Source organism: Lycium ferocissimum, chromosome 8 (genome assembly GCF_029784015.1).
Source record: "Lycium ferocissimum isolate CSIRO_LF1 chromosome 8, AGI_CSIRO_Lferr_CH_V1, whole genome shotgun sequence".
In the NCBI taxonomy this organism is placed as follows: domain Eukaryota; kingdom Viridiplantae; phylum Streptophyta; class Magnoliopsida; order Solanales; family Solanaceae; genus Lycium; species Lycium ferocissimum.
In genome coordinates, this window is record NC_081349.1 from 31,062,088 (window position 1) to 31,085,893 (window position 23,806).

The 23,806-nt window shown below is 33.9% G+C and overlaps 1 protein-coding gene and 1 pseudogene across 6 annotated transcripts; both read left to right on the forward strand.

Moving 5' to 3' along the window:
* Positions 1-9,970: 9,970 nt before the first annotated feature.
* On the forward strand, positions 9,971-16,688 carry LOC132067984 (probable LRR receptor-like serine/threonine-protein kinase At5g63710). 6 transcript variants are annotated; one of them, XM_059461429.1, is made up of 12 exons: positions 9,971-10,165; positions 11,472-11,633; positions 11,976-12,108; positions 12,211-12,282; positions 12,466-12,609; positions 12,907-12,978; positions 13,263-13,328; positions 14,234-14,304; positions 14,386-14,526; positions 14,810-15,151; positions 15,236-15,630; positions 16,203-16,688. In XM_059461429.1, exons 1-12 carry the CDS (start codon positions 10,153-10,155, stop codon positions 16,512-16,514), a joined length of 1,923 nt encoding a protein of 640 aa, XP_059317412.1. In that variant the 5' UTR covers positions 9,971-10,152; the 3' UTR covers positions 16,515-16,688. The 6 variants fall into 6 exon arrangements, with proteins under 6 accessions (XP_059317412.1, XP_059317413.1, XP_059317414.1 ...); XM_059461430.1 differs by having other exon boundaries at positions 14,389-14,526; XM_059461431.1 differs by lacking the exon at positions 12,907-12,978 and having other exon boundaries at positions 9,972-10,165.
* A 1,518-nt stretch (positions 16,689-18,206) lies between these two features.
* LOC132067986 (probable LRR receptor-like serine/threonine-protein kinase At5g63710) lies at positions 18,207-23,153 on the forward strand (annotated as a pseudogene).
* Positions 23,154-23,806: the final 653 nt, after the last annotated feature.

Consider the following 23,806-nt stretch of genomic DNA (forward strand, 5'->3'; position numbering starts at 1 on the left):
TAAAACATAACTAAAAGTATGCCCCATAAGGCGTAAGTTTTCCTTAAGGCATAACTAAAGTTTGTCTTATAAGGCAAAGTTTAAATTTTGCTATGCCCTCTCCGGCAAACTTTTAGTTATGTTTAACTAAAAAGTCCGCCGGAAGACTTTGCCTTATATATATATATATATATTTTATTTTTATTTTTTATTTTTTTTTACTTTTCAAGGTAAACTTTTAGTTATGCCTTAACTAAAGTATGCTTTTTGAAGACATAACTAAAAGATGCCCATGTGCTTAACTTTTCCTTAAGATAACTTAAACTTTGGCCTTATAAGGCAAAGTCTATGTCTAAGGAAAAGTTTTACCTTTGGGCATAATTTTGTTATGCCTTTAACTAAATTCCCGCCCATAAGGCATAACTAAACTATGTCTTAGGAAAAATTCGCCTTATTGGGATTTTTATTGAATGCCGGATCCGCATAACTTTAGCTTTTCCTTAAAGATTGTATGCTCGGATCCGGCATACACTCCCAAATCTTCGCAAAAATTATTTTTATTTTATGCTTGAAACGGGGTTCGAACCCAAAACTTCATGTATTCGCCCTTTCCAAGTTTTAAGGCAACTTAAAGACACAAATATGAGGGGCAAAATTTAAAGACCACAAATTTGAGGGGCCAAAATTTAAAGACCACCCTAAAAGAAGGGCAATCCACGCAAAAAAATGTTAACCATTTGTTAGAGCTTGTTTACATGGACGGTTTTCTAAGTTTGGCCAATCTTACAGGCGAAGTGCACAAATATTCATTTTTTTGCGCGGAGTGCCCTTCTTTTGGGGTGGTCTTTAAATTTTGCCCCTCATATTTGAAATGGGTCTTTAAATTAACACCCTCATATTCCGAGTTTAATTTTTGCCGCTTTCAGTAAATTTTTAAAAAAAATTTCGCAAAATCATGAGGTTAAATTTCGAATCCCGCTCAAGCATAAATTAAAAAAATCCAAAGTTATAAGATTTAGCTCTGTATGCCGGACTTACTTTGTTAAGGAATTACAAATTTTATTCTCGATTTAAGATACTTATGCCAAGTTCAACATAAAAGGCCATAAGTATGCCGGTCCTACATAACTTGATAATTCCTTATCACAAAGTTTACGGGGCATACTTTTATATTGTCTATCGCTTTCCTATTGTCAGGCATAATATTTATCGAAATATTTTCCTTCTTCTATTTTTAACTCGTAAACAAAAGATAAACAGAATCCAAACTTATGGTGAGCTTTCTTCAAACACGAAATATGCATCTAAATTTTGTTTATTTCTACTCTTTGGCATAAGTTTATCTTTTCCCCAAATTCAAGTGCTTGAACACTTATATAAAATGGAAATGATTAGATAATACTACAATGTATTTGTTTTGTAATGCGCGAAAGACCAAATTTGTATTGAATCATAGGAACATATTTCCTACTAAGTGCCGGAACTTTATGCTAGAAGATAACTTTTTGAAGGAATTATCAAAGTTATTGAACAAAAGATACTTAGGCCACTTTCGAAATATTTATTTCACGGTAGGACCGGATAACTTTGATAATTCTTCTAAAGTTATGCGGTGACTCTTGTGGAGCAAACTTTTATGCGGATCGGCACTGAACTTTAATGAAGGAATTATCAAAGTTATCGGGCCGTATACTTTATCTAAGTTCCCTACATTATGTAAGGCATAAGTATGCGGTCGGCATAACTTTGTAATTAAATAAGCAAAAGTATCTTAAGGCATAAAATTAAATTTACCTTGCGATTTTTTTTTAAAATTTTAATTTACCGCGTGGAGTTTGGAACCTATGGGTGTTAGGCGAAAGGGCAAAATTTAAAGATTTCAAATATGAGGTAAAATTTAAAGATACCCAAAGAAGGGCAATTAACGAATTCAAATACCGTTTGGGAAATTAGGCAAAACGCCTTATTTTGGGGTGTTCTTTAATTTTTGGCCATTAAATTGGTGGTCTTTAATTTTGATCCTTCATTAGAACCCCTTGGTTTGGGGTTCGATACCCCACTCAGCCCATCGTTTAACATTTCACACATACACACAAAAACGCTCATAACTATGGACACTCCCAAAAATAGTTGGAGTCGGCTGGACTCATCATAGTTTAATCTTGGTTTGGCAAAGTCATGGTTCATGCATTATAATGCCTTGAAAATTTACAATAAAGAATCTATGACTTTTTTTGTTTGGAGTTCAAGAAGCAGGATTAATGGCTATATGTATTATAGGGAACAAAAGACCTAGTCAATGCCATTTTCTACAAGACAAATGTGTCTCATTTTCTAAATTCTACCACTTTGACTTAAAAGGCTTTCTAGAAGTCAACTCCTCTTTCTTTCATGGAATAAATTGGCCATTTTTTGTAGAATTTAATGATGTGCAGCTGAAGGTTCTAAAAATCTTTAAGACTTCATGTTCAGACATTTGCGTCAAACAATATTACTAGTTTATTATGATGAACTGCATAAGCAAGATAGAAAATAGATATTATTTAACTATGGTTTAAGGATAAAAATAAGAGAAAACTACACTCTATGTCAATTAGGGTAGTGATGCTGCTAAATTTGACTCTGTTTTGCTAAATCTTTTAAAAAATGACCCACTTCTTCCTCCTCCCTCTCTCTCTGCACTCACGCCCATCTCCATCCCCGTCACTGCTCCACCATGACCCCTCCCTCACTGCTTCGCTCCTCTTCTCTCTTCCCCATTTCTCCAGTCACGTTTCTCCTGTACTCTTTGTGTTTCAGGTCTAATTCCGGCGAAGCAAGCCATCTCCAGCCAAACAACGCCCAACGATCTGACCGAATTTGCGGTGTATTGTTACAGATCTAACAGGATTTTCTTTTTAGCGCCGTCACCGGTGACTTTTTGTTTTTGTTTAAATGTCAATTGTATTTTTACAGATCTCACCAGATTCTCATTTTTTCGGCGACCTCCATGAACGTCGGCTAGTGCCCCTTTGTTTTTATATATTTATACATGTTTGTTGGTTTTTCCCATCTCCGATATATATTTACGGCGTGGTGGAGTAGTCGGTGGTGGGGCGCAGGTGACGGCGATGGATTCGCCGGAGGTGGTTGAGGTTGGCGATGGAGAAATCGGGGGGTGGGGGTGGAGGGGTAGTGGGTGTATAATATTGTATAATAGTATATATGAGTGTATATGAGTAAATAGGTTATAATATTGTATTAGGGTGTATATGGGTATATATGAATGTATATGGGTTAAAGCTTTGCAATGTAAGTTTTGAGCTATTTTTTTTTGTAATGCAAGTGACCAAATTGTATATTTATGAAATTCTCCTAAAAATAAATGTAAAACATACGTATCATATATTCATTGATTTGGTATAAATATTTATCTGTGCATATAAATTCTTAGGCTTTGTTTAAGTGGCAAGTGTCGGAAGCTCAATCCTATGGATTGAGAGGTTGATTTAAATTTAAAGGTCGAACACATTAAATTTTATCTGCACCATGCTATTGACCTTCTTCATTTGGAGAAAAAAAAATTAAAAGAATTTGAGGCAGCAAAATTATAAATGTTATTTTGTTAAAAGATAGACTTGCAGTTGACTTGGTTTCATCACTTTATTGACTGATACAGTTAAGTATGCAATTTCCTCTCAGAAACATTTTGACTGATTTGTCATAATGTTCATCTAGTAATATGAACTCCATATTGTATTCATATATAGTGATAATTTTTTGAGAAAAGGACACTGTGTGTCCACTCGGCCAAACTAATCTCACATTTAACAACCGTTTAGGCTTAATTTCACTAGGTGTCCATTCGGCCCAAAATAATGCCAAAAAATGGCCGATCAGCCCAAAACAATGCCAAGGCTGACCGGCCCAACAGCCCAGACGTTTAAAAAAAAAAAAAAAAAAGACTTCGCCACAAAAAGTCGCCACTAAAGGGCTCCTACAGCATATATACATATGTTGGAATTATATATACACTTTATATACAAAAATTATACAGTTTATATACATATGCTGGAATTAATCATACATTTGTTTTACATAAATTATACGTTAATTATACATTTATTATACACATATTATACAATAATGATATGATATTTTTTTTTTTACATATACAATAGTGATACATATTATATACCACAATGATACGGTATCTATTATACATTTTTTATACGTATGGTACACTTTCTATACAAGATCGATACAGCTTTATATACACATCTTTAATTATATATACACTTATATATACAAGAATTATACATTTTATATACATATACTTGAATTAATCTTACATTTATTATACATAAATTATACGTTAATTATACATTCATTATACACATATTATACAATAATGATATGATATTTATTTTTAACATATATAATAGTGATACATATTATATACCACAATGATACGGTTTCTATGATACATTTTTTATACGTATGATGCACTTTCTATACAAGACTGATATAGTTTATATACACATGCTGGAATTATATATACACTTTCTATACAAAAATGATACATATTATATACAAAAATGATACAAATTTCTATTCTATAATACACATTATATACACAAATGATACATATTATATACAAAAATGATACATACCTTAGTGATTCATATTTTATATAGTTTTGATACATTATATATAGGTACTGATACATATTTTTATACACAAATGATACATATTATATACAAAAATTGCCTCAGAGTTTTTTGGGATATTTCTTATTAAATATACACATATTATACATGTTTTGAGATATTTAACCTTTAGTGGGGACTTTTAATTGCATTTTTCTTTTTATACCAAAAAGTCATTTTTTATTTTATTTAAAAAAAAAAAAAAAAAACAATGGGTGCTTTGACCACCAAATTTAGGGCATATTATCTTTTATGGCTTTTTAAAAAAAAGACTTGATTTGGCTACTAGATGGAAACTTTTTTTGTTTTTTGGGATATTTTGCCTCATTTATTAAATTTTGCCCTTGCTTTTTAATACACATTAAAATCCTATATTTAGTCATTTGCCCCCTTTTTTTTTTTTTTCTTCCTCCTCTTTTTTGTGTTTGTCTCATATGTTCTAAAACGAGGTACGAATTTGGATCTTTTGCTCGTTTCAATATTTGTTTTTATGTTAAATTGTTATTTGTTGAATTAATATCTTTGTCTTCACTTTTTATATTTAATTGATCCTTTTTTATTTAAAATGAAAATGTCTTGTTATAGTGTCGTATGATTTTTTGAACTTTAGTTTCATTCCCCATGTATATATTTTAGTTTTTTGAATGTCGTATTATGAATGTCGTAATATGTTTTAGTTGATTTTGATATGCGTTTTGGTTTCTCTTTGTTGAATCATTGAAGTTTTGCGACTTATTATTTTATTTAATAAAAGAATGTGTTTGTTTGAGGCAACATATGCACGGTCCGAAGTTATTGATTTTTGAAATAAAGTTATGCTTTGTTCAAGATAACTTCATGAATTAAGTTAATTTATGTGTGCTTGGTTTTATGGTGTTTTCTTGTTAATAATTTTGATTTTTATGCAATCTTATGTGTTTTTGGTGTTGTTTTGTTAATAATGTTTTGTTTTGGTTATGAAAAATGAAAGTTTGCCTCTCACGGCATACTTTGTAATTTTTTAAAGTGAACTTGCTAATTTTAACACTTGTGTATTTTTTGTTTTGGTTATGAAAAATGAAAGTTTGCCTCTCACGATACTTTGTAATTTTTAAAGTGAACTTTATGGCATTTTGTCTAATTCTTAACACTTGTGTATTTTTTTATTTTGCTTATGAAAATGAAAGTTTGGAACAAGATACTTTGTTCTTTTGTAAAGAGAACCTCTCTCGACTTGTCTAAATCTTAACACTTGTGACTTTTTATTTTGCTTATGAAAATGAAAGTTGCCTCTAACAAGATACTTTTGTTCTTTTCAGAAAAACTTCGTCCTTACTTTTCTAGTTCTTAACACTTGCGTAAATTTTGTTTTGCTTCATGAAAATGAAAGTTTGCTCTACAAAGATACTTGCTCTAAGATACTTTGTTCTTTTGTAAAGATCCTCAAGATACTTGTCTAATTCTTAACACTTGTGTAATTTTTTATTTTGCTTATGAAAATGAAAGTTGCCTATAACAAAGATACTTTGTTCTTTTGTAAAGTGAACTCATCCCCTCCGACATACTTTTCTAGTTCTTAACACTTGTAAATTTTTATTTTGCTCATAAAAATGAAAGTTTGCCGCTATACTTTGTTCTTTTCTAATGTAAACTTCTTTTCCTCCTAAGATACTTGTCTAATTCTTAATACTTGTGTATTTTTTTTATTTTGTTTATGAAAATGAAATTTGCCTCTAACAAGATACTTTGTTCTTTTGTAAAGTAAACTTCGCTTCCTCCGACATACTTGTTCAACTTTGCACGATTATTTTTTGTCATTACTATAATTTCAAGTCTAAGTCATTAGCATTGTATACTAATCAAATGGAACGTATAAACTAATAAAAATGGAACAAAGCAATAAATTTGATCAATTCTATGTTGTTGAGTAAAATTATGATTCGCAATAAAGTAATCTCTATCGCAGTTCATAGAAGATGATTTGTTGTTATTTTCAAATATTAACAAATCTAAACTTAATAAAGCATGAAATGAGTTGAATTACATTCAATTGAAACGCTATATATTATATATTTTATCTTTTTTGATGTTGTAGCAGCAAAAATCAACGGAGATTTCTCTATGAAATGTTGAACGATGGAACGATTGAAAGGTTTGTTGTTGAAATGATGGATAGGTTTAATTGATGTTTTCATTACTACTTTAGATTTTTATATGTTATGCCAATCTTTTTTTTATTATCTTTTACCTGTGGGTTGAAATATTAAAGACACGCATTACGAAAAAATAAAGACCGCGCTTGGAAATAGTTTATCTTTTGGGTTTAAACAATAGTCAATTTATGGCCACTATTTGTGTCCTTTTCCCTAATTCAGTGACTACATTTATACTAAGAACTTTCTTGGATCCAACTGTCCTTATTGGGCTTGAGCTAAACACTAAGGTCAATATATGTCTATCAGATTTGGGCCACAGGGAGCTTGTTTACGTGGATAGTCTTTCTAAGTTTGGCCAATCTTACATGCGAAGTGCACAGATAAACCGTTTGTAGTACTCCTATTTAAACAATAGTCAAAATATTAAAAAGTTTTTAAAATTTAGCCGTCTCAGAATCGACTTCAAACATGCAGATCTGAAGTTGAAAAATCGTGAAGTTGAAATTAAAGAATTCAGACTGTTAGGTCTGAAGTTGGGCTTTACAGCCTCTGCCAAAGCCTAACTTCATATCCGGAGGAAGTTCAAGCCAAAATAAGCTACATATATTTAAAGCTAGTTTTAATCTTGCATATACGTGGAAATCATGGAACATCTTGAATTTAAGTGCAAATAGATTAGTCTTATTAAGATACTTAATTAGATGTTCATTTATTAATGTCAATTTCACTTGCATCTCAAAGCATTAAATGAATTAAATACTTTACAATTATTCCTATTATTGATGTAGACTAAATATAAGGTGTTCGACAGAAATCACAGGGTCTAGCTCCATATATAAAGAGTAGTATTCATTGACTAAAAGCTTAAATTCTCCAGTTAATTAGTTGTTCAATTTATTAATGTCAATGCATTTGCATCTCAGAGCGTTAAATGAATTAAATACTTTACAGTTATTTCTATTACTGATGTAGACTAAACATAACGTGTTCGACAGAGCTCATTGAGTCTAGCTCCATATATAAAGTGTAGTATTCATTGACTTTAAATTTAAATTCTCCATTTTGTTTATGGAATAAGGAATTATACACAAGAAATGGTGGGTATAAGCACACTTGTGATAAGACTTTTGGAAATTTGGAACCAAATACCATATCTAAGATGCCTATGTGGAGAGGATAAATGCCTAACTTTTCATATACCTAATTATTATTTTTAATAACATCATACATTACTTTTAGGTCATGTCTAGCCAACGTATTGTCAAAATCTCTAAGTCTTTTTCTTTTTCATAAATTAAGCTTTTGTGAGAAGCTTTTTCTTGCTTTTTACCTCTATTATTGTTTCCATTCTTTTGCATAACAAAATAAAAGCTTTAGCGAGTAAGGACAGGAGAGAGACAGGTACTGAAAATAATGCCATGAAGTTATATAGTATTAGTATTAAATTTCTAAACATAAAACGTGTGAAAATTTGTTGATTATGTTTCAATCAAAGGTTTATAATCTGTTTAAATATATTTATAATTTCAGCAATTCAGAAACTCCCGTAATCATAATTTTATTATTATTTATGCAAACATTTAGAATGTTAGATGAGATAAAAGAAAATGATCATTAATTCGATGGGGGTACATCCTCCTTTTGGCTAGAGTATATTTGATATGACGAAAACATATTCTTGACAAATAATATTTTGGCGTTTGACTAATTTATATGTGAAAGATAGTCTTTACTAGATTGGGGAAATAACATCTTTTATTATGAACGAACGTTAAATTGATTATGAATATTAAAGGGTTCCCACTATTAATACTCGAAACTTTTTAACACTTACATATTATTGTTAACAATTGTGTTTATTCTCTATCTTTCGACCAAAAAAAACTCTGTACACCGTTTTTGAGGATTATCATATCATGTTACTCAGTTTAGTATGATATTTTTAGTTTATAGTGGAAATTGGCGAAGTGGAGAAAACAATCATATGCTTATTCGTCCATTATCCACTCTTATGGTGAAAATTTCAGTGGAATAGGATAAAAAAGATGATGAATAATTGTATTAAAGCGTCTTTTAAAAAAAGACCACCTTTTCTGATCTTAGTCAATGCAAAACATTATGAAAACCATGGCTACATCATCTTTGCATGCACCTTTTTAAAGTTGGAGTTACAAAAAGGTATTAAGGGGTAGTTTGGTTTTCCACACACTAACAAAATAATTCTAGCATAAAATTTCATTGAAGTAATTTTATAATTGGTTGGTTGCATAAGAAAAAATAATCGCCGCATAGCTTAATACAACATATAGTTGGATTTATTAAACTCCACATAGGTAATGCAAGAATATGTATCTTATTTTATGTACGATAGAATGCAGGCGAAAGATTTTAAAAAAATGCTTTAAGTAATCAGTGCACACATAATACTCCTTCTATTATTAATTTCCGCAAGCCTTAATTGTAATTGTACTTCAAATTCTTTGAGTTTAATATCTCCAAAGCCGGACTGGCAGGTGGAAAAAACAAAGAAGGTAAAGGAGGTTACAGACAAAAGAAAATATCACTGAGGCCAAGAACTTGTGAGAGTGTTGTGACTTAATTATTGAAATGAATTGAAATGACAGTTCGGTGCATGAAGTATTCCGTATTTATACAGGGTTCGAAAAGGGTCTTATTTTAAGGGCGTGTGATGTAAGCAACCTATCGTGACATAAGCATCAGTAGCTATTTCACGACTCGAACCGTGACCTATAGATCACACCACAGAAAAAGCTTTAATGTTGCACTAAGAGATTGTGATGTAGGCAGCCTATCCTGACACAAGTATATTGACTGATTAACCTATAATAGATCACAAAAGAACAATTTTATTGTTGCTTCAAAACTCTCTTCATGTGACATGATCATTATCCAATAAAAAAAGATTTGGTTCTTCTTTAAACAACAGGGGAATAATGATCATGCTAAGGGAGAAGCTTCTTATCTCACTGATTGCCTTCATAAGCATCTGAATATTAAAGTGATAAAAAGGCATTAAAGCTGAGAGAACAATGTGTTTTCCCTGTTATTAGTAGTGGGCTTCTCATTCACCACCAACTCATCACCAAGTAGGCTCTTTTTATAGTTCCACTCACTCACCCTTCCCCCACCTCACCCCACCCCCTACCTCCAATTCCTCAAAATTGTTCTATTCTTGCTTTTCTTGAATGCTTTGTGGGTCCCCCCTTACACACTACACTAAAACCCCAATTGCCATTTGAATCTCACCTATTCATCATGTCATCAAATATCTACTACTACTACTGCTCTTCCTTCTATTTCTTGATCATCTATTGGAACTTTCAAAATACATGGCTTTTCCAGGTCAGTTTTCTTCCTCACTTGTATATTTAAATATACTATTTGCATATATACATGTTATTATATTGATGACATGTGTTGAGCTTAGATGAAGCAGTGACGATTCATATAGCCTACCACAACTTGTTATATTATTTTCTTGATCTTTTTGGGTATATTGAACTGGATTTTGCATGGTAGTAAAAGATAATTTCGGCTTAGCCTCTAAATGCATTAGAAATGGTGTTTATCTCTCTAAAGGCTCTTTATTGGATGCTTAATTGATGTGACTTCTAGTTACAAATTTCTTGGCTGCAACTGATATGTCTGTCTATAATTAACTGGAGAGAGCCGAGAGGTGCATAATGCATGAGCAGGTCCAAGGTGCTATATGAGGTGGTAAAGTGAGTCAGCGACGGAGCCCGAAATTTGCAAAAAAATGCAAACTTGTGCATGAATACACGTAACTATCAAGGGGATTCAACAATTCACATATATACAAAAAAGTTTGCTTTTATCCTATTTATAAAATGTAATTTTTCGACGAACACACTTAGCGTTGCCACCGTAAAGTTTGTTCTTACGTGTAACCAGAAAGGCCAGAACTGGTGGAACATGGAAAAGCTTTAAAATCACCAAGCTTGTCCTGTAAAAACACAATGGCAAAATTAAAAAGGCATAGAAGATGACTGAGCCCCACAAACTGATATCTTTTGTTACTATGACTCTGTTCCCTTCCTTGTTGCCAGTGGCGGAGCCACTCTTCTAGAAAATTACACTGTGTAGATATATAAAAAAATTATTATATAGTATACTATATGTTGAATTCCCTTGGATTTTTCGTGTGATTACTTCTTCGTATTTTGCTTCTCTTTAGTGAAGATTCTGGCTCCGTCACTGCTTGTTGCGTGGTTAATTCATAGGGGTAGGTATTAGTTTCTCCCATGCCTTTTTATGATTGCTGAGATCTTCTTGTCTAGAAAGGATAATCTTTCAGAAATAGTCATTTTGGCTCTTCTGTTATTGCTCAGTATGACTGTATGAGCATTAAATAAATTGGTAGCAGAAAAGAAGAGGTCAATTCTTGAACCAATTGGTAATATTCTTATTGTGCTGCAACTACAAGGCCGGCTTCCTTGCTATCATTACATAGAAGACGCTTTACATGCTTCTTTTCCCTATACAAATTGCAAGTCATGTTGATGTTTCTTTGTTATTCTTGTTTGCATTTCCTCCATGACCATGAGTTGAACTTCAATTAAGCAATGAGGATTCATATAGACGACCCCAACTTGTTTGGAACTGAGGCGTAATTGTTGTTGTTGTATAGAGTATCAGAAACAAGGAGGAGGATCAGCTGGAAGCTCTCCTCTGGTTAATAGAGAAAGTTCAATGTCCACAGCCTTTTCGTTCCGGCATTTTCACTTGAACTTGCTGATGCTCCTACTTTTATGCAGCAATGGTCTCTCCGCAAATGATCATGATGTTGAAGGTATGAAGCTATATAGTATTTGGTTATTGAATCTGTGAAAAATGCATAATTTTGATAAATGGAATTCATTTTTAAGGGGAAGAAACCTATCAATTCACTTTATAGAATATTGTGATTTCATAAAATCCATGCTGCTTTCACTTCCATTTAAATAAGAGTATGTTCTTCTTAAGCCCCGAGGGCTTAGTTCAAGTGTCAAAGGTTGAGAGACTTGTGACTTAAGTCACAGGTTCGAGCCCTATGTTTTGCACTATTTCGAAATATGTTGCTAATAAAAATAGCGGTAACTGTTTGTTTTTATTGAATCATATGTTATTTCTAATATTTTTGTCATCATTTCAGGTCATGCTTTAATAGATTTGCTGAGGGCTTTGAATGATTCCAACAACAGAATCAAAGATTGGAACATTTATTTAGTGTCTCCCTGTTTCAGTTGGTCTCATGTTACATGCAGAAATGGAAATGTCATATCCCTGTAAGAGTTCTTTTCTTTTTGTTTTAAGTAAATCAAGTGGATTCATATAAGTGACCTCTACTTGTTTTGAACTGAGGCGTAGCTATTGTTGTAATCAAACAGGAGCCTAGCTTCTAACGGATTCTCAGGAACACTTTCACCGTCGATAACCAAATTGAAATTTTTGGTTAGCCTGTAAGTTTGCTTCATTAAATATTTACACATTAAAATTAAGAATCCAGTTATTAGCACTTGATGTCATACTTTAGAACCTATAAAGTTGAAATCCTGGCTCCACATCTGACACTAATCCTTAGTTTCTCGGCGGGCCTAGGAAAGTTTTGTGAAGTGTTGCTAAAATGCTAATGGTCTTTGCAGGGATTTACAAAATAATGATCTATTTGGTGCCTTACCTGACTACCTTAGCAGCATGTCAAATCTACAATATTTGAATCTTGCAAACAATAGCTTCAATGGACCTATTCCACCAGCTTGGGGTCAGCTGAACAATCTTAAGCATTTGTAAGTACTTGTTTTTTCTTTTTTCTTTGTTCTCTCCTTTTTCCTAAAATACCAGACTGAATGTTATCGGACTCTTCAAAAATGGAGATGGGTACATGTCAGATCCTCCAAAAGTAGTGCAATTTTGGAGGATCCAACGCGAGTAGTACAACAGTTTTGGAAAGTCCTAGCAACATAAATACTAAGACCTTAACACAGTTCTTATTAAATAGTTCCGGTTTCACACATTTTAGTATAGACTATAGACTATTCTTGCAACAAAGTCTTGCTATGACGTGTCTTTTTGTCCTCCATCAGGTTCATGAGAGGAAATCATCTAACTGGAACTATGCCAAATTCACTTGTAAAAATCTCAGGCTTAAAAGAACTGTAAGAACTAGGTTAACCTTCCGGCCGTGTTTTACTCTTCCTTCGAAATTTTCGGTTGGATTAAGGCCTATATTGCTCAGACTCTTTAAAACTACTGTGGGGTGTGTGTCGGAACCTCCAAAAGCTACGCATTTTTGAGGATCCGACATGAGTTCGGCAGCATTTTGGAGGGTCCGAGCAACATAGATTGAGGCATAGTAGAAAAAGTTGTTGATTGAAGTTTTCATTTATTTATGGTAACTTGTTCTTGCTTATAGTTTTTACATGTTTTTCATCTCTCACAGGGACCTGTCCTCCAATGATCTGAGTGGAGGTATCCCACTGCAGTTGTTTTCAATACCAACATACAAGTAATCTCATCATTTATTCTCTTTCTTTCCAACTTGTTAAGCCTTATCATTTTGATGTTGAGCTCTAAGATCTTCCCTTTCAGACAGATATATTGTCTTTACACAGTCTTATTTGGATTTGTACTGCCTAGTCGGGTTGTTGGACCGTGTACCCTATGTTACTCGGATCGTCAAAATATATTGTCGGGTGTGTGTTGCATCCTCCAAAAGATATGCATTTCTGGAGGATCCAACATGGATGCGGCAGCATAGTTGGAGGGTCCGAGCAACATAGCTTGAAGCCTTGCTCCAAAGGAAATATACTTCCTTCCTTTTTCTCATGAAGCGATGGTTTTCACGTTTCTTCTACCATAAAACACCAAGAAGATAGCTGTGATACCCAAACCTGTTCTCTTTTTAAGCAATATATTATCAAAGCTTCTACATATTGCTTTAATGTTCTGCTTAACCTATCCTGAAACACACAAAACCGTTATCGAACTTATTTTTGTAATGCAGAACCATCCTAGAGACAGCAATGTCATGTTGATGCATTCAGTACTTGGCTGCACAGTTTGCGAAAAAAATATTTACTCCTAAAAGTATAGATTTTTTTATTTCATTAGGTTCATTCTTTACCTTTGCTGATTCCACGGCTCGACCCCGTGACCTATAGGTAAACAACTCTACCGTTGCTCCAATCCTAACCTATAGGTCATACAGAGACAACTTTACCATTGCTCCAATGCTTCCTTCAACTGACCAAAAATGACCTATGCATTCACACAAAGACAACTTTGCCGCTGCTCCAAGGCTCCCCTTTAACTTCAACGTTTCTCATAACTGTATCATTCAACTTGGAGCTGTTAATATTGACTTAGTTTCTTAACTATATTGCTTAATGATCATTCTATACGTCGTATCAGTTTTTCAGGAACTCATCTTTCTTGTGGCAATGGTTTTCAGCAACCCTGTGTTTCTGGTTCCTCTGTCCCAGGTTAATAGTCTTCTTCTCGCAAGTGCATCCTCTAGTTCTAGCCAACAAATGATAATTGTAACTACATGATAATTGCTTCAGCAGTTTCCAGCAGAAGACCAAAACTCCAGGTTATTATTGGTGCAAGCTGCGGTGCATTCCTTCTCTTAGTTGGCGCTATCGTCACATATCGATGCAATTATAAGCATAAACTCAAACATGATCAATTTTTTGATGTCGAAGGTATACGCTTTACTCCTATTTCTTCAACAGAAAGAGCACATTCAACCTCTCTATAACGCGTTGTTTGTTCCATTATTTTTTGGCTGCTATAGCGAAATGTTGTTATAGAGAACGTATAATATAATATTACATGAAAGATCGGTTCCACAGAGAACATGGCTGTTATAGTGAATGTTGTTATATATGATGGTTGTTATAGAGAGGTCTGATTGTATATGGTTTTGCTGTATTAAACAAATTTCCTTAATAATTGCAAATGCTGTCTATTTTTATGGCATTTTAGGTGACGTTGAGCGAAACATTTCGTTAGGCCAACTAAGAAGGTTCTCATGGCGCGAAATTCAGATTGCAACGGACAATTTCAGTGAAAGCAATATAATAGGACAAGGAGGTTTTGGTAAAGTGTACAAGGGCTATCTTTCAGATAACACGAAAGTGGCAGTGAAAAGACTCACAGATTACCACAATCCTGGTGGAGAGGCAGCATTTCTGAGGGAAGTTCAGTTGATTAGTGTTGCAGTACATCGGAATCTTCTACATTTGATCGGGTTCTGTATAACCTCTTCTGAGAGAATTCTTGTTTATCCGTTTATGCAGAATCTTAGCGTTGCATATCGGTTAAGAGGTATTCACCTTAGCACTCAACCTTTTTTGGTTATTGTTGATACTATTCAGTATTTTTTTTTCTCTCATTTTCCCTTTTCGTTAGATTTAAAACCCGGAGAAAAAGCTCTGGATTGGCCAATGAGGAGACGAATAGCATTTGGCGCAGCCCATGGTCTAGAATACCTACACGATCATTGTGACCCTAAGATCATTCATAGAGATTTAAAGGCAGCAAACATCCTCCTAGACGATAACTTTGAGCCCGTTCTTGGAGATTTCGGACTAGCAAAACTAGTTGATACGAAACTGACTCATATTACAACTCAAGTTCGCGGGACAATGGGCCACATTGCCCCTGAATACTTGACTACTGGAAAGTCGTCTGAGAAAACGGATGTCTTCGGATATGGCATCACCCTTTTAGAACTTGTAACGGGGCAACGCGCGATTGATTTTTCGCGGCTTGAAGAAGAGGAGGATGTCTTACTACTGGATCATGTAAGTCCTACTTCCACTCTTCTGAGAATTAATACCAGATATTATTGACTTTGTTTCTTTTGCTATAAGAGGATCTTTCATTTATGTATATATAGGCTCTGTGGTTTCAATCTAATCCATAGAACTAAATGGTATAGTTTGAAATATAACGTTACACAAATATTATGCGATAAGAGGATGTCTACTAAAATGAAAGGCAAGTTCTATAAAACGACTCTAATACGCGTCGTTATTAGAAAATGTGTGTTGCAGAATTGTGGATGTCAAAATGGATGTACAGTCATAAAAGATCAAAAATGATAATATCCGACAAAATGTGGAAGTAGCTTTCATGCTCAAGAACGTCCAACGTCCTGATAACTTTGTTGCTCAGTCATTCCAAAAATGTTGTTGCGCCCGTGTCGGATCCTTCAAAATGCACTACTTTGGAGGATTTGACACCTAACTCTCTACATTTTTTAAGAGTCCGAGCAACATAGCAATATTGTGTTACCATTTGTCTTTGGCTAATGATGGTCATTAAATTTTCCTTTTTGCTTTTATTTTGACTATGTTATTCGAAAAAACTACAGATCAAGAAACTACTGAGAGAGAAAAGGCTAGGTGACATTGTGGATGGAAACATGCAAACTTATGATCCAAAAGAAGTTGAGACAATCCTTCAAGTTGCATTGCTTTGCACCCAAAGTTCACCCGAGGAACGTCCAAAAATGGCAGAAGTGATTACTATGCTGAAGGGTGTAGGTTTGGCTGAAAAATGGGCAGAGTGGGAGCAACTTGAAGAAGTAAGAAATCAACAATTTTCGCTCATGTCGCGACAGTTTATGTGGGCTGAAGACTCGACGCATGATCAAGAAGCTATACAATTGTCTCAAGCAAGATAGAAAATGCAAGTTGTATATATAACTTCTGCAATAATGTGCTTGTTTACTTCAAAGCTCCAGTATAGCTTTAGCTTTGTTGCTGCTAGGAATGTGTCAACTAGGTGTAGTTTTATCATATGCTGTACTATGGCATTTTCCTTTGAACCAGGTATATATAGAGAACTCTTACACTAATTATATTTTGTGCACCTTTTGATGCTATATATATGTTTATATATTTTGTAAAATATCCAAGAAATTCATCGTAAAAGTGCATCGGTTCTTGGGATAGTATTATATAAAATATACATGTTTTTCTTTCACAATTACAGTTCCCTGCTCCGGCTCCTTAAAAGGCGGCGAATTGAAAGCTTACTTTATTTTTAGAGAAAGATGGTTAGTCAATCCCCGCTCGGACAAAAAAAAAAAAGTTAGTAAAAGCAATAAAAAAAAAAAAAAAAAAAAAAACATAGTATATTCCCTCTTAATTTATTTTAAATAGAGAAGATTCATTTGGCCTTTCACGCCAAAATTTGTTTGTGAATGAGACACCTTTTAATTTAGTTTAAATAAAGAAATTTGTCTCTTCCTTGCTCGATTAACATTGTCTCTCTTTCCTTCATTTCTTCTTCTTATTAATTGCTTTTCTTCCTCTTTTTTTATTTTTTATTTTTTTTTTTTTATAGTGAACGGAATAAATGGGTCCTTTTTTTTTTTTAATATGAGAATCAAAGAATATTGAAAACACATTTTAATTTTTTGAGTAGTAGTTATTGTTGTATTCCAAGAGTTCCCTTTCAATTAATTCAATTCCATATATTGTCCATATCATTGTCTAATTTAAATGTAAAGGAATCCAATTCCTTTAGATCAACTAAACGGATAAAAAGCATCCTTGATACAATCAGTAATTCATACTCACAAGTCACAAGAGAGTATCGTCAACCCTTTTCATAGTTTATATAGGTTTGGTATTTCAATTAATCTTCCTTTTTTTCATAACACAACTCAAGTGATCGAAGTCGTTCCTATATACTACATAATTTTCTTTATTTTTTGCATTTTAGACTTCTCAAATTATGATAGATTGTTTATTTCATCTTTCTACATTTTTTAACCGTAATGTTAAGGTACAACCTAATTATTTCAGTATATACACGTAAAATTGTTCAGTTGTGTACATGCCAAAAACAGCTTCTTTTTGAAAAAATCCAATCGAAACAGACTGTCTTACGTATTTTTGTTTTACGTATGATTATTAATTTCATTTATTATTAGTTACTTGTAATTAGACTACTCTTTTGCATCAACATATACAAACGTCGAGCTCAAAAGAAATTACGTACATAATGTAGTGCCACCTTACATGAAAATTACGTACATGGAAAGAAAAACTTACATTGTTTGAAAAAAACTCTTTTTTTTCCATACTCACCACCACCCCTCTGACCACCCCCCCCCCAAACAACCCACCCCACCCCTCCTAGACAAAATTTTACATTCACCTTATATTTGTTCACTATAAAAAAAAAAATTAAAAAAAAAAGTTGATGGAAAAGCAATTAATCTTGTTTGCATTTCCTCCATGGATGTGAGTTGAACTTCAATAAAGCATTCTATTAATTTTGCGAGGTCCTTTCAACTAAATTGGGCGTGAATAATAGTTGTTGTTGTTGTTTTTTTTTCAGAAACATTCAGCTGGAACTTTCTTTTTTTGTTAATAGAGAAAATTCAATGTCCACAGCCTTTTCGTTCCGGCATTTTCACATGAACTTGCTGATGCTCCTACTTTTATGCAGCAATGGTCTCTCCTCAAATGATTATGATGTTGAAGGTATGATGTTATATAGTATTAAAGAAAAATCAAAATATGACTAAATAAGATCAATTTTATAATCATCGCTTAATTTTATGTTTTCTCTATTCTTCAATTGTAACACTATTATTGTTCTTAGATATTTGTGTGGGCATAAATCATCTATAAAGTTAAATTATTTCTAAATATAGAAAGGGAATAAATCTTTTTTAACCTTAAAAAAAGGAAATGCAAAAATTTTGGGACAGAGGGAGTATTTGGTTATTGAATCTGTGAAAACTGCATAATTTTGATAAGTATAATTCATTTTTAAGGGGAAGAGACCTATCTATTTACTTTGTTGAATTTTGTGATTTCATAAAATCCATGCTGCTTTCGTTAGAAAAAAATAAGAAGGTATAGTTTCCATTTCAATAAGAGTATGTTCTTCTTAAGCCCCGAGGGCTTAGTTCAAGTGTCAAAGGTTGAGAGACCTGTGACTTAAGTCACAGGTTCGAGTCCTATGTTTTGCACTATTTCGAAATATGTTGCTAATAAAATCGCGGTAACTGTTTGTTTTTATTGAATCATATGTTATTTATAATATTTTTGTCATCATTTCAGGTCATGCTTTAATAGAGTTGCTGAGGGCTTTGAATGTTTCCAAAAATAGAATCAAAGATTGGAACATTAATTTAGTGTCTCCCTCTTTAAGTTGGTCTCATGTTACATGCAGAAATGGAAATGTCATATTCCTGTAAGAGTTCTTTTCTTTTTATTTTAAGTACATCAAGTGTATTCATATAAGTGACCTCTGTCTTGATTTGAGCGCGAGGCGTAGCTATTGTTGTAATAAAAAGAGCACAAAGTAGCTTCTAACGGATTCTCAGGAACACTTTCACCGTCGATAACCAAATTGAAATTTTTGGTTAGCCTGTAAGTTTGCTTCATTATATATTTACACATTAAAATTAAGAATCCAGCTATTTTCACTTGATATCATACTTTAGAACCCATAAAGTTGAAAAATTATGCATCGCTTTAAGACACTAATCCTCAGTTTCTCGGCGGACCTAGGAAAGTTTTGTGAAGTGTTGCTAAAATGCTATTGGTCTTTGCAGGGATTTACAAAATAATGATCGATCTGGTGCCTTACCTGATTACCTTAGCAGCATGTCAAATCTACAAAACTTGAATCTTGCAAACAATAGTTTCAATGGACCTATTCCACCAGCTTGGGGTCAGCTCAACAATCTTAAGCATTTGTAAGTACTTGTTTTTTCTTTTTTCTTTGGTCTCTCCTTTTTCCTAAAATACAAGACTGAATGTTGTCGGACTCTTCAAAAATGGAGATCAGGTTTGTCGCATCCTCCAAAAGTAGTGCAATTTTGGAGGATCCAACACGAGTAGTACAACAGTTTTGGAAAGCCCGAGCAACATAAATACTAAGACCTTAACACAATTCTTATTAAATAGTTCCGGTTTCACACATTTTAGTATGGACTATTCTTGCAACAAAGTCTTGCTATGACATGTCTTTTTGTCCTCCATCAGGGTCATGAGAGGAAATCACCTAACTGGAACTATGCCAAATTCACTTGTAAATATCTCAGGCTTAAAAGAACTGTAAGAACTAGGTTAACCTTCCGGCCGTGTTTTACTCTTCCTTTGAAATTTTCGGTTGGATTAAGGCCTATATTGCTCAGACTCTTTAAGAGGATAGCTGTGATACCCAAACCTGTTCTCTTTTTAAGTAATATATTATCGAATCTTCTATAGATTGCTTTAATACTCTCACAGGTCAGAACTCTTCATTTTCAATTCTAGCAACCATGATGAGAATTTCAAAAGGATCAATGTTCTGCTTAACCTATCCTGAAACACACAAGAGCGTTATCAAACTTATTTTTGTAATGCACAACCATCCTAGAGACAGCAATGTCATGTTGATGCATTCAGTACTTGACTGTACAGTTTGCTAAAGAAATATTTACTCCTAAAAGTATAGATTTTTTATTGCAGTAGGTTCATTCTTTACCTTTGCTGATTCCACAGCTCGACCCCGTGAACTATAGTAAACAACTCTACCGTTGCTCCAATCCTAACCTATAGGTCACAATTTTACCATTGCTCCAATGCTTCCTTCAACTGACCAAAAATGACCTATGCATTCACACAAAGACGACTTTGCTGCTGTTCGAAGGCTCCCCTTTAACTTCAACGTTTCTCATAACTGTATCATTCAACTTGGAGCTGTTAATATTGACTTAGTTTCTTAACTTTATTGCTTAACGATCATTCTATACATCGTATCAGTTTTTCAGGAACTCATCTTTCTTGTGGCAATGGTTTTCAGCAACCCTGTGTTTCTGGTTCCTCTGTCCCAGGTTAATAGTCTTCTTCTCACAAGTGCATCCTCTAGTTCTAGCCAACAAATGATAATTGTTACTAAATGATAATTGCTTCAGCAGTTTCCAGCAGAAGACCAAAACTCCAGGTTGTTATTATTATTGGTGCAAGCTGTGGTGCATTCCTCCTTCTCTCAGTTGGCGCTATCATCACATATCGATGCAATTATAAGCATAAACTCAAACATGATCAATTTTTTGATGTCGAAGGTATACGCTTTACTCCTATTTCTTCAACAGAAAGAGCATATTCAAACCTCTCTAAAACAGCGTTGTTTGTTCCGATATTTTTGGCTGTTATAGCAAAATGTTGTTATAGAGAACGTATGATATAATATTACATGAAAGATCGGTTCCACAGAGAACATGACTATTATAGTGAAATGTTGTTATATATGATAGGTTGTTATAAGAAGGTACAACCTAATTATTTGTATATGGTTTTGCTGTATTAAACAAATTTCCTTAATAATTGCAAATGCTGTCTATTTTTATGGCATTTAAGGTGATGTTGAGCGAAAAATTTCATTAGGCCAACTAAGAAGGTTCTCAAGCCGCGAAATTTAGATTGCAACAGACAATTTCAGTGAAAGCACTATTATAGGACAAGGAGGTTTTGGTAAAGTGTACGGGGGCTATCTTTCAGATAAGAGCAAGTCAAAACTACGAGAAGGGCGCAAGAAGTTTTGTGAAGGTAGAGAGAGATTTTCAAAACACGAAAGTGGCAGTGAAAAGACTCACAGATTACCACAATCCTGGTGGAGAGGCTGCATTTCTGAGGGAAGTTCAGTTGATTAGTGTTGCAGTACATCGGAATCTTCTACGTTTGATCGGGTTCTGTATAACCTCTTCCGAGAGAATTCTTGTTTATCCGTTTATGCAGAATCTTAGCGTTGCATATCGGTTAAGAGGTATTCCCCTTAGTACTCAAACTTTTTTTGGTTATTTTTGATACTATTCAGTATTTTTTTTCTCTCATTTTCCCTTTTCATTAGATTTAAAACCCGGAGAGAAAGCTCTGGATTGGCCAATGAGGAGACGAATAGCATTTGGAGCAGCCGATGGTCTTGAGTACCTCCACGAGCATTGCGACCCTAAGATCATTCATAGAGATCTAAAGGCAGCAAACATCCTCCTAGACGATAACTTTGAGCCCGTTCTTGGAGATTTCGGACTAGCAAAACTAGTTGATACGAAACTGACTCATATTACAACTCAAGTTCGCGGGACAATGGGCCACATTGCCCCTGAATACTTGTCTACTGGAGAGTTGTCTGAGAAGACGGATGTCTTCGGATATGGCATCACCCTTTTAGAACTTGTAACGGGGCAACGCGCGATTGATTTTTCGCGGCTTGAAGAAGAGGAGGATGTCTTACTATCTGATCATGTAAGTCCTACTTCCACTCTTATCTTTCATTTATGTATATATAGGCTCTATGGTTTCAATCTAATCCATAGAACTAAATAGTATAGTTTGAAATATAATGTTACACAAATATTATGCGGTAAGAGGATGTCTACTAAAATGAAAGGCAAGTTCTATAAAACGACTCTAATACGCGTCGTTATGCGGAAGTCAATGTTGGACGTGTAAGGTTCAACATATACACAAGATGTGTGTTGCAGAATTGTGGATGTCAAAATGGATGTACAGTCATAAAAGATTAAAAATGATCATATCTGACAAAATGTGGAAGTAACTTTCATGCTCAAGAATGTCCAACGTCCTGACAACTTATGTTGCTCAGTCATTCCAAAAATGTTGTTGCACTCGTGTCGGATCCTTCAGAATGCACTACTTTTGGAGGATTTGACACCTAACTATCTACATTTTTTAAGAGTCCGAGCAACATAGCTAATATTGTGTTACCATTTGTCTTTGGCTAATGATGGTCATTAAATTTCCTTTTTGCTTCTATTTTGACTATGTTATTGCGAAAAAACTACAGATCAAGAAACTACTGAGAGAGAAAAGGCTAGGTGACATTGTGGATGGAAACATGAAAACTTATGATTCAAAAGAAGTTGAGACAATCCTTCAAGTTGCATTGCTTTGCACCCAAAGTCCACCCGAGGAACGTCCAAAAATGGCAGAAGTGATTACTATGCTGAAGGGTGTAGGTTTGGCTGAAAAATGGGCAGAGTGGGAGAAATCAACAATTTTCGCTCATGTCGCGACAGTTTATGTGGGCTGAAGACTCGACGCATGATCAAGAAGCTATACAATTGTCTCAAGCAAGGTAGAAAGGGCAAGTTGTATATATAACTTCTGCAATAATGTGCTTGTTTACTTCAAAGCTCCAGTATAGCTTTAGCTTTGTTGCTGCTAGGAATGTGTCAACTTAAGTGTAGTTTTATCATATGCTGTACTATGGCATTTTCCTTTGAACCAGGTATATATAGAGAGAACTCTTATATATTTTGTAAAATATCCAAGAAATTCATCTTAAAAGAGCATCGGTTCTTGGGATAGTATTATATAAAATATACATGTTTTTCCTTCACAATTACGTTCTCAGATCTTTATAAGGCGGCGGGTTGAAAGCTTACTTTGTTATTAGAGAAAGATGGTTAGTCAATCCCACGACTGAAATGCCTAGTTGAGTAAAAGCACCAAAAGTTTCTTATTGGATTTGTCGTCTTAGTTTTATATTCCCTCTTAATTTAGTTTAAACAGAGAAACATGGTTAGTGAAGATTCATTTAATCGACCCCACCAGTTTATTCCGGAATGAGGCACCTCTTAATTTAGTTTAAACGAAGAAATATGGTCAGTGAAGATTAATATAGTCGACCCCAACATAGTCAACCCCAACTGTTCTTTTAATGAGTAGTAGTTATTGTTGTATTCCAAGAGTTCCCTTTCGGTAATTAATTTTTGACCCAACCCGTTTTGACTAGTGCCCGAGTTGGGCACCCTAACGAACTTATCCAATTCGAATCACATACAGATAGCATATATGGCGTAAATATCATACGCAACCTCAATTTATATCAAACTGTTTCAAACATAACTCAAACACAACCAGAGATATATATATATGTCGAAGTGTTGCTAAAATGCTATCAAATGGCGCATCGGCCCCAAAACATATACAAATGCAACAC

Coding starts and splice junctions, on each gene's coding strand:
- LOC132067984 (XM_059461429.1), top strand. Junction 11,634..11,975: donor AAATGATCATGATGTTGAAG/GTATGAAGCTAT, acceptor TCATCATTTCAG/GTCATGCTTTAATAGATTTG. Junction 12,109..12,210: donor AATGGAAATGTCATATCCCT/GTAAGAGTTCTT, acceptor GTAATCAAACAG/GAGCCTAGCTTCTAACGGAT.